Source organism: Sinocyclocheilus anshuiensis, unplaced genomic scaffold (genome assembly GCF_001515605.1).
Source record: "Sinocyclocheilus anshuiensis isolate Anshui unplaced genomic scaffold, SAMN03320099.WGS_v1.1 scaffold1360, whole genome shotgun sequence".
NCBI lineage: Eukaryota > Metazoa > Chordata > Actinopteri > Cypriniformes > Cyprinidae > Sinocyclocheilus > Sinocyclocheilus anshuiensis.
The window spans coordinates 579,277-591,352 of record NW_015546110.1 but is presented as its reverse complement, the minus strand read 5'-3'; the positions used below and the strand labels follow the sequence as shown (position 1 = coordinate 591,352).

Sequence of the window (12,076 nt, the reverse complement as noted above, 5' to 3'; positions counted from 1 at the left end):
GATGATGAATGACGAGCACAAAACAGATGCCCTTGTTTTTCAAAATGATGCTGCATCTGAACACAAAGCTGCTAATTTACTAGCACTATATTTCAATGCAAAAACCTGCATCTTACCTGCTACCAACCCACAACCTAATTTAAGCAGCTGCTATTAGTAATGCTTTAGCTCTATACAAAGAGAATTGAAAGTCAATGCCATTCTTGCTCGAGTCTTGCTCAAACTCTCAGTAAAAGCAACAGTAATAGTGATGAACAGCGATGTAAATGCCACTAATCAGAAGACGTGTGCTGGTTTATTTCTTTGCATTGACAGGATGGAGTCCATAGTGACACACGTTGACCTTAACATGGTCTGACGCTCTTCACAATAATGCCACACAAACACAAAGGCCGTTATCATGCTGAAGTGGGAGGATGTGTCACTCTCAATTAGTGTTAGCGGGGACGGCAGAGGCTCCGTCCCGAGGGGCCCATCACGCAACAGATGGCCGGCGAACAGCATCATGATATCATGCATATCACACTCGTGCTCACACACACACAATTACACCGACACACACACACACACACAGACAGAGAGACACACACACACACACACACACACACACACACACACACACACGGAGAACAAGCCGCATTGACGTCTCTCAGCGGCCCATCGATACACTCGCTAACTAAGAAGACCTACAGAGACGAACTTAACCTCTGATTAACTAGTTAGGAAGAAATTAGAATTTTCAAAATCCAAATTTAAAAAGTCATTTATTGTTCTTCCACCATGGTCCATACAATGAAAATTAATTGATTAAAAACAGGTTTACATAGGGAGAGATATGCTGCTGTTCAGAGGCAAAGTCCAGGGTTGATAAGATTTTTTTTATGTTCTGAAAGAAGTCCGTTACGTTCACCAAGGCTGCAATTATTTGATTAGAAATACAGTAAAACAGCACATTGTTGAATACTAAGATGTTTTCTATGTGAATATATTGTAAAATGTAATTTATTCTGTGATCAAAGTTGAATTTTCAGCATCATTACTCCAGTCTTCAGTGTCACATGATCCTTCAGAAATCATTCTAATATGCTGATTTGGTGCTCGCAAAATATTTCTGATTATCATCAATGTTGAAAACAGCTGTGCTGGCGAATATTGTTCTGAAAACCATGATATATACAGTATATATACATATATACACTGCCGTTCAAAAGTTTGGAATCAGTAAGACTTGTAATGTTTTTTAAAGAACTCTCTTATGCTCATCAAGGCTGCATTTATTTGATAAAAAATACAGGAAAAAACAGTAATCTTGCAAAATGCTATTACAATATAAAATAATGGTTTCTATTTTAATATCCTTTCAAATATAATTTATTTCTGTGATGCAAAGCTGAATTTCCATCAGCCATTACTCCAGTCTTCAGTGTCACATGATCCTTCAGAAATCATTCTAATATGCTGATTTATGATTAGAATTTTCAATGTTGGCAACAGATGTGCGCCCAAATATTTTTTTGGAAACGGCGATACTTTTTCAGGATTCTTTGATGAATAAAAAGTTAAAAAGAACAGCATTTATTCAAAATATAAATATTTTCTAACAATATAAATCTTTGCTAGCACTTCTTAACAATTTAACACATCCTTGCTGAATAAAAGTTTTAATTTCTTTCAAAAAAAGAAAGAAATGTATGTACTGTATATGTTTATAGCTTATATTAAAAATGTAGTGTATATTGTTAGAAAAGATTTCTATTTTAAATAAATGCTCTTCTTTTTAACTTTTTATTCATCAAAGAATCCTGAAAAAAAAAGTATCACATGTTCCAAAAAATATTAAGCAGCACAACCAGCACTGATAATAAATCAACATATTAGAATGATTTCTGAAGATCATGTGACACTGAAGACTGGAGTAATGATGCTGGAAATACAGCTTTGTATCATAAATAAATTACATTTTAATGTATATTCAAATAGAAAAATGCCATTTTACATCATAATAATATTTCACAATATTAATTTTTTTTCCTGTATTTTTCATCAAATAAATGCAGCCTTGATATATATATATATATATATATATATATATATAGGATTTTTTTGATAAAATGAATGCTCAAACTAATAGCATTTATTTAAAATTGATTTTTTTTTGTAAGAATGTACTTGCTGTTACTTTTGATGACTTCAGTATCCTGGCTAAATGAAATTATCAATGTCTTTTTTATTTTATTTTATTGTGTACGTTAGTAGTTTTGAATTTGTCTAGATATTTTTTTGAAAGAATATTTTTTTTACCAAAACATCTACTTGATCAAAAATACAATAATATTTATAGTGTTGTATAGTGTTTAAAATAAATGTTTTCTACTATATATAGTTTTTTTTAATTTTATTGTGATGACAAAACTTCATTTTCAGAAGCCATTACTCTAAATCCTTGCGCTATATTAAGAAATCCTTCTAATGGGCTGATTTGACATTTTTACAGGACAGGTGTATTTCTTGCAAGTCAAAATATACAGAAAATCTTGCATATGTTTTGTATCATTTTTTAATACATCAGGCTTTTATGGCCTGAGAGAATAAGGAGCTTAAACTCGAACAAAAAACAGTGTTTTTATTCAGAAGCCCAATGTGACCAAAAATATGTAACTTCTAAATCATTTTAAAAGCTGAATGAGATTTTTATAACAGTTTGATACACTAATTCAGCATATTAGAATGATTTCTGAAGGATCATGTGACACTGAAACTGGAACAATGGCTGCTTAAACTGCAATAATATTTCATAATATTGCTGTTTTTACTGTATTTCTTATCAAGCAGATGCAGCTCTGGTGAGCACAAGAGACGACTTCTTAATTACAAAAAATATACACACCTCAACTTTTTTGTGTATATATTTCAGAGCTAATCTGAAAGAATAACATCTGTGAAGATGTTCAAAAGCTCAGTGCCATTAACCATCACATTCTGGCCTTTGTCAAATCAGGGCTTTTCACACTGCGCTTAACCCCGGGTCAAAGTACGTTTCACACCTGTAATTTATATTTCATGTCTCACATGATTTGGTCATTCACAGAAACACTGCGTACTGTATAAGCAGTCGTTTCAGCGTTTAAATGGTCACAGAAAACATGCAAATTGGAGTAAAGAAGAGACTGTTTTATTCTTACCTTCATAGTCAATTGAAAAGTCCATTAAGAAAAAAAGTGCTATTACAGTCGGCAATCTATAATATGAAGGATCGCAGTGCTAGAGCCGTTATGTAAACAGGCTGCAAGCTGCATTTGTCCAATCAATGACACTGACAAATATGCACGATCATGAACCCAGGGGTTAGGAATGTACAGTGTGAAACTCCAGCTTATGAATACCAGGATTAATTGACTGCACACATGTATTCTGTAAAGCACTTTGTAAACACTGTTTTTAAAAGGTGCTATATCAATAAAGCTTTACTTACTATTGGTCACTGACAGTGACTGTTTTGGACTTGCAGCTGGGCTGCAATATGCTTTTACTGCCCCCTAGAGGAAGACTGAAAAGTGCAGTATATTGGATAAATAAGAATGAAACAATGATTTCCAGACTAATGTAGGCCTGCAGCTTCATTCTGGATCATGAATGAGGTGTTGCTCAATGATTTAACACTGTCATCAGTGTTAGAAAGCAAGTTACAAGTCACTGCACAAGGGGCTCAGGAAAGAAGCTAGTTCTCAGGAAAGCCTATAAGAAGTATTTGTTTGGAGATGCAACTTGTTTTCATATTTTTTTTATTGATGCAATAAAATACAGACTTTTTTTGTGACTTAAGTGTCCAGATACTGTAGTTTTTTTATTTAAAATATCTGACATCAAAACATTGAATCTAACAAACATCTTGTTTGAAAAGTTTGCTTGTGCTGTCCTTAAAAATAAAGACTTGCTTTGTTGATACTGTAGATAAGTATCTAAATGCTTTTAGCGGCCACTATAGAGCAGCATGGTGAACATTAGTATTTTAGAAAGCACAAAGCACAGGCTATTGTGCTGCACTAATACAGGCCACTAGGAAAACTGCTCCAGTATCAGCTTCTATTATAACTTTGGCAAAGAGCAAACAATTATGATGAACACCCACCTAAATATATATATATATATATATGGTCAGTTTTTAAAATTAAACTTAAAGGGTTAGTTCACCCAAAAATGCAATTATACGAAGCTACAAGAATACTTTTTGTGCGCAAAAGAAAAGAAAAAACGACTTTATTCAACAATTAGTCTCCTCCATTGGTCAATGGTGCCATTTTGGAGAGTATCAGCTAGACGTAAACAGCGTAAGCTGTTCTGTGTCAGCTGCGCCATGCGGATGCGTTGTTTTCATTCAAATCAAATCACAACAACCTAGGAAACATCCGGCGTGACGCAGCTGACACAGAACAGCATATGCTGTTTACGGCCAGCGGATATTCTCAAAAATGGCGCTAGGGTGACGTGGAGGAGACGAATTGTTGAATAAAGTCGTTTTTTTTTTATTTTGCGCACAAAAAGTATTCTCATAGCTTCGTAAAATTACGGTTGAACCCCTAATGTCACATGGATTATTTTACAGATCTCCTTGCTACGTTTCTGGACTTGGGAACATTTCAGTTGCATTGCTGTCTATGCAGGGTCAGACAGCTCCCAGATTCCATCAAAAATATCTTAATTTGTGTTCTGAAGATGAACGAATGTCTTACGGGTTTGAAACGACACGAGGGTGAGTAATTAATGACAGAATTTTCATTTTTGAGTGAACTATCCCTTTAAGACCTGCCCAAATAAAATGAATACTGTCCATACAGAACAAACCCATATGATCTCAAAATAATCACGTATCGCATATTCTTTAACTTAATGAAACAGGCTTGGGTATAAAATACTCACACAATAAATGTTTTACTAATACATACACATTAAATCTAAAATGATTTAGCATTTTGCAGATAAGATAATAATGAGTTTAAAGCAAGGCACAAAAAGATTAGTGTGTCGTTACTATTAAAATCTTTTTGTGCTCTTAAACTTGAACAAACTCATTTTTAAAACTTTAAGGACCCAAGGGAACTGTTCAAACTAAAGAAATCCTTTATTAACATCAAATGAACAATCACAACAACTGAAATAAGATCATTCTGACCACAGTTGTCGCACTGTGGAAAGAAAACAAATGTAATACTGAAATTTGCTCTTTGTTGACTTTCTTTTACCACTGATGTAACTTTTATTCTGTCATGTTAGCCAATAGCGAATATCATTGTTTTAGCAAACTCACACATATGTGGTATACAACTAGGGATATCAAACAATATCTAGGGCATGTTGTAGTCCAGATTAAAATGTAAAAAAAGTGTGAAAATAAATAGCCTATTAAGTCGAAATATTTAAGTACTTGGTGCTGTGATGAACATCATAGCATTATTATTATTATTATTATTATTATTATTATTATTATTATTATTATTATTATTATTATTATTATTATTATTATTATTATTTCTGCAGTTTAGCGCCATCTGCTGTCAGAAAGTGAAAGTGCGCTTTCATCCAGAGTCTCTCACATGTTCCGCCATGTGCTTCTCGTCCGCGCTTGTTTACATCAGAGCGGGCACGCGTCTTTCACGCAGCATACAGCAGTGTTGTGCATTTTGACCAGTTGATGGGAAAAGTATTCTTAAAATGCATTCAAAATTCTGAATAACTTGTAATATATAATTATTCACGGTATTTAGAAGAGCCCACGATAACAATATCGTGCATATTCATTACCGTGATATATCGCATTACCGAATACCGGCACAAGTCTATATACAACAGTCACTTTTTTACCACCCAATCAACTGCAGATGAACAAAATCATCCATCCCTACATTTTTTTTTTATCTGGTTGAATGTACTGATTGACTCAGAAATATGTCACATTAGTAAGTAAAATGAGGTTAACGCTCTTCCATCTCTGACATGATGATCTATATTCCCTCATAAAACACCCACTATAGCAGCACTTCAGGAAAGGGAGAGAAGAGGAGGATAAATGGATGATGGAGGGTGTTACTGTACCATTCTGCATGGCCTCATCTTTCCAGCGGGAGGTGCATTTGTCTGCTTGCTCTAAAATAAATGGGAGAGCACATTATACTTTATTATAATGACATTTAGAGAAAGGGAGAGAGAAACAGCTTGTGAACACAGTTTGGGAAACAGTGAATTCAGGACTCAACAAGAAGGGTCTAAAGTCTGAATTTATTTATTGAATTTATTTAAGAGTACTTTGTTCCTTTATTTGCTTCAGATGTGCTTGCTGTGTTGTTTCTGGCCTGGAGGACACGGGTTCTACTATTACTGAAAAGTAATAGTCAGCGGGCAACCAGGTGAGACACAGGGCCCACGACTGATCTAAAATATCCGGATAGAAATTTGTTACCCATTCTCAGTGGGAAAGTGCCCAAGCAACGTTGCTTAAAAAAGTTGCCCCATGTATAATCAGCCTAAAACTCTGGTCAAAAGTTTGGGATCCGTGAGATTTTTTAATGTTTCTGAATGTCTCACCATGCATTTATTTGATCAAAAATAAAGTAAAAATTGTGAAATATTATTACAATTTAAAAGAACAGTTTTCTATTGTAATATAATTTCAAATGTAATTTATTCCTGTAAGTGAAAGCTGAATTTCCAGCATCATTCCTCCAGTCCTCAGAGTCACGTGATCCTTCAGAAATCATTCTAATATGCTGATTTGAGGTCAAGAAACATTTCTGATTATTATCAATCCTGAAAACAGTTGTGCTGCTTCATAATTTTGTGGAAACCATGATTCATTACTATTCAAAAGACTGTGGTAAGTAAGAAATCAAAATGAATTCATAATTGTATTAATCAAGGATGCATTACATTGATCAAAAGTGACAGATTCAGTGACAAAGATTTCTATTTCAAACAGATGTTGTTCTTCTGAACTTCCTATTCATGAAAGAATCCATTTGTAATAATATTTCACAATTTTTACTGTATTGTTTTGGAACGAAGAACTACAAAACATGTTTATTGGGTCTTTAATTCTATTCCATTCATTTATGTATTTTATTATTGTCCCAGCATGACCACTGAAAATATGGCCACAAATAAAAATCATCTTCCCAAATGATCTGAAATGAGCAGAAACATAAATACTTATTATTGAGCCCTGAAGACAGCAAGGCAAAAAAAGACTTGCTTTCAGTGTTGCCAACTTAGCAATTTTGTTGCTAAATTTAGCAACTTTTCAGACTACCCTAGCAACTTTTTCTTCCAAAAGAACCCAGCAACAAATGTAGCCATTCAAAAAAAATTATTTGGCAACTTTTAGCAACTTTTGATAAATGACTCAAACAATAAAAAGGCACACACTTTCCATCCAAATTACACAAAAAGAGGAAACCAAAGATGCCTAGCAGTACACACATCACGTGAATTAAGTTAGCTGCTATTTGCAATTATTCAAATTAATAATAATAATTTAATAACTGAATAATTGTTCATTTATGATACACTTTGTTAGTAGCTTGTACCTGCGATTGTTGTTTAGTTAGTACACTGGCAATATTTTTTGGGATATTTTCGATAACGATAATTAGACGATATTTTGCCAAGTGTGTTATTGTGCTGATATCGGACTACCATGGACAGCTGCAGTTTTTGACATTCTTCATTCTGTGCTGGTCAGTTCACATCAGTGAACAGAAATTAATCTTTTCATATAAGTTTAAATTGATTTTTACCTTTTATGGTTTCAGACCGATGAGCTTTGTAAAAATCGACGCGTTTCAGAAAGGCGGGGCATAGAGGAGAAACAATAATGTACAGTATGTGGAATATAATGTGTTTTTTAAACTTTAAACCGCATAAACACATTTCATTACACCAAATACACAAAATAATGTTCTTTTTAGCAGCATCATATGACCCTTTAATAAAGCCATTTTTTTCTAAAAGTGTGCATCTTTTGAGTCAAATTGTTACATTTAATCGGTCAATTACAATAATAAGACATTTATGCTGTTACCAAACAAGTTATTCATTATAAGCCATAATTGTAATCTTTATGATCCATTTGATAATTGTGCAGCCTCAGTAATGTAAGTCTCATAAGTGTGTTGCTGGCTATATAGAGCGATTAATTTCAATCACTTGTGTGCAGGATTGAACTGGGGTTTTGAAGGCCGGTGAGTACTTATGCTGACACTCTTATTCCACTGAAATTAAAAACACACAAAGATATGTATATGAAGAATTCATTTGCAAAAACAGACAACTCTGTTTTTAACAATTTTCAAAAATCACGTATTTTCATTGTGCATTCCAATTCATCTCAATCACACTGCAGTTGGGTTATTTTGATTAGGTAAAAAAAAAACTACAATATACACAATAAAAACATGATAACAATAAAACAACGTGATTTTTGAATATTAAAAAAATATATATATCTCTTTTTGCAAATAAACTCTTCATATGTACAGTAGATATAAAAATCTATCCAAATAAAACACTTGACCCAATTCTTTAATAAACCATTTTTACCAAACCCCAACCCCACCCCCAAAAATTTTTTTTATAAAATTATATACCACACATTTCAGCTTTTACTTTTTTCCATAAACAATTCTACATGGGCTACCTTTTTTTTTGAATGCACATTAGCTTGTTTTCCTTCAACCGGTTAAGATTTACGACAAACATTTTCTCATCGGTCTGAACAAAAACAGCAGACAGGCTGTGTGCCAGAATGTATGTACCTTATTTTACTTGTTTTAAAATTATGTATTTATTTATTTTTTGTATTTGCATTTCATGATTTAATTACATTTTTATTTATTTATAGCTTTTCATCAACCCACGAATGTCCGGAAATTCCCTCTGGAACCCCGTGTGGGAAACCCTGGCTAAATGGAACTGAGTGTGTGCTCTGGATCAAACTAAACTGTACTCATACGAAACAGAACATTGAAACAAACAAGACACCAATCATTCCTTTCTCTTTTAAATCAGAGATGGTGGAATGCCATCCTGGATTGTTCTGGATTTAAAAAAAACAAAACAAAACACAAAGCGATTCTGCCTGAGAAGGTAGCTGCCTCTGCAGAAGGTATATTCTTGCATTGAAAGTTTTAAAATGTTTTTTTTTTTTACATTACCTGACATACTGCTGTATATTAGGCCTTCAACATCATGCTGTTGTCATCCACGGACTCGCTGATATCTGACATACAAAGTCAAAGGAAGAACAACAAATAATAAGAACAACACAGCAGAATAATGCAGTAATTAAGAAATCCTGTCTGTGGTCTGTTCTGTGGCTCAAAATGAAAGTTGCTTTGGCCTACCTTGTTCTTGGTGATATCGGAGTCGTCCCACAGCGGTGTGGAGCAGCAGAGGCTGAGGAAGACACACAGAATGAGAGAGACTTACATAATGCATGGAAACGGCTTTCAGAGGAGAGCAAATAACAATATGCATTAAACACAGAAGTACCAAAAACTAAATTGTTCATGTTATTATTGGTGTTTGGTCGGTCAAGCACTGCTCTTACTGTTTCTCATACTTAGGGTTAGTGATCTGAACAAACTAGGACTGGCAATGGATTAAAATGCTGTTCAGTGGAATCATCAATAGCTTGAATTTAGCTCAATTTTGGAACACAATAATTCTGAAATAACCTGTCAAATGAAAGAGCATGACACTAGCAATACCATGGTTCTGAAAGAATGCAAAAACTCCTGTATATTTTGAATGCAATGCAAGTCGATTTGTGCAAAAGCTTCTAGAAAATGCATAAATGTCAATTGTAAAAAAAGAGCATTTATTGAAACTAAGCTGCAAAAATGACTCGTTCTGAACGTCTGCAAATTCCAGACGTCAAACCTTTTGTTGTTTCTGGCTGTGCAGTACATGAAGTTAGAAACACATTGGAAACAAGTGTCTGAGGTTTATTTTAACAAGAACTCCGATCGTTTCAGTCTAATCTGAAGTGTCTGAGTGGCACATTTCTGTGCTGATCATTTTATGAATCTGTAACGTCAAATGCTGTTATTAAGGGACAGAACAGCCCATATCAGAACGAAAAGAACACAAAAGAAGATATTTTGAAGAATGTTGGAAACCAAACAGTTGACGGTAGGAACATATGGTATTCAAACCTCAACTGTTTGGTTCCCAGCATTCTTCAAAACTTCCTCTTTTGTGTTCAACAGAAGAAAGAAACTCAAACAGGTTTGCAACAAGTAGTGGTGGAGGGTGAATAAATGATGACAGAATTCTCATTTTCGGGTGAACTGTCTGTCCCTTTTTCAGGCTACATGTAAGAAAAGAAAGATCAATCTATCAATGTATTGAAAGAAATGATCTACATAACAAAATTCAAATGCTCGAGTCTGTCAAGTGAATTCATAGGAATCGTTTCATACTCAGGATAATGGTTCAGAACAAACCTTGTTTGAGGAATATTTTGACTGAGCTGGAACACAAACACTGTAAAGCGAGTTTCTGTTGTCTCTCAGACCGAGGGTAAAAGTGCTGTTGTTACAGGACACGCTGCTGCCAAGAGAACCTTAGTGAGACGACACCGTTTCCCTCAGAAAAATCTGAATTACATTTTAGAGAAAACAAATCTACAAAGATCACACTTTAAGTTACAAGCTCTACTAAGCGTCTACTTTAAAACCCTTGCAATAAGAAATGTTTGCTTTCAAACTTGCAGCGAACAGAACGGTTGACAGAAGCGTGCAGCTCTTCACTGGGGAACCTGCAGCACATGCAGATGTGTGCAATGACTGGCAAACCGTTATTTTGGAGAACTTCTATGTCTTTGTGCAAACTTTATATTTACTTTCATGTCAATATAAATACCTGCCACCACTGGCAAAGTTAGTTAGCAAAGCTTGGTGAATAGTAATGACAAAACAGTGGCAACAATGAGCAATCAATTTTCTTTTTAAGACTAAATGTGATCATTCAAATTCAATTTTGCAAACAGAGAAAGTAATTAAATTGGAAAAACTGTTTTATTTCGAAAATTGTCGTCACACGTTATGAAAATAACATTAACAACATCATAATAATGGGAATTTCAGAACTTCCTGACTTTCTGAAAACGATTAAGAAACCCTGAATAAGAAAATGCATCATTTGTCAATTTAACCAACATTGTTTACATGCTCATTTAAGTGCAACACACACTAACTCAAATCAGCTGTTAATCTGTTCACCGCAAACGGGCCCATTTCTGACAGATATGATGACTGATGCTAAGAGAAGATGGGCGACAGAAGGGTGTGCTTTAGTTCTCTGTGGATTTTTTTTACTTCTTCCTATAATGGAGATTAGGCCTCTGTTTATTGCAGAGCGACAGAGAGAATTAATTCATCTGGTAGAAATCTGTTAAATGCTTGCCTGTTTTTCCAGACACAGCAGTTAACAGGAAATGAGTGTATATCAGATATGACATTCTTTGAAGCAGCGTATCACCACACTTCCTTCACGATGACGTTCACGATTATCAGATTTAATTCCCACATTGTAGTGTATTGTAGTGCATATATATATCAGGTGGGCCAGCACCAGTTTTTCAAAAGACTTCATGACCACAGACGTTAGAGCCACAGGTCTGAAGTCATTAAGTCCCGTAATTTTGGGTTTCTTTGGGACAGGCATGATGGTGGAGCGTTTGAAGCATGAAGGGACTTCGCACAGCTCCAGTGATCTGTTGAAGATCTGTGTGAAGATGGGGGCCAGCTGGTCAGCACAGGATTTCAGACAGGCTGGTGTAACACAGTCTGGGCCTGGGGCTTTTTTCCTTTTCTGCTTCCGGAAGACCTGGCGCACCTCGTCTTCCCTGATCTGATGTGCTCAGGGGAAATAAATATTTTAGGAAACACAAGAACTGCTTGTTTTCAAAGCTGCATTTTTCATGCAAGCTTATGTCTTTTTTTATGCAGTGCTGCATGTAGTTTAAGAGCATAATGTTAGGTGATGTTCAGGCAGCTTGGAGGACTCTGCGGGCGAGGGATTT

At 34.8% G+C, this 12,076-nt stretch overlaps 1 protein-coding gene across 2 annotated transcripts in view; it reads right to left on the bottom strand.

The window, feature by feature from the left end:
• The window catches only part of thrb (thyroid hormone receptor beta), a 124,880-nt gene that overhangs the window by 22,400 nt on the left and 90,404 nt on the right, over positions 1 to 12,076 (bottom strand). For both annotated transcript variants that reach the window (XM_016502390.1, XM_016502391.1), the window contains exons 3-5: positions 9,393 to 9,444; positions 9,204 to 9,268; positions 6,091 to 6,141 (exon numbers count right to left, since the gene is read on the bottom strand). In XM_016502390.1, coding sequence (XP_016357876.1) covers positions 6,091 to 6,141; positions 9,204 to 9,210 — 58 coding nt within the window. In that variant the 5' untranslated portion in view covers positions 9,211 to 9,268; positions 9,393 to 9,444. The remainder of the gene's footprint in view (positions 1 to 6,090; positions 6,142 to 9,203; positions 9,269 to 9,392; positions 9,445 to 12,076) is intronic.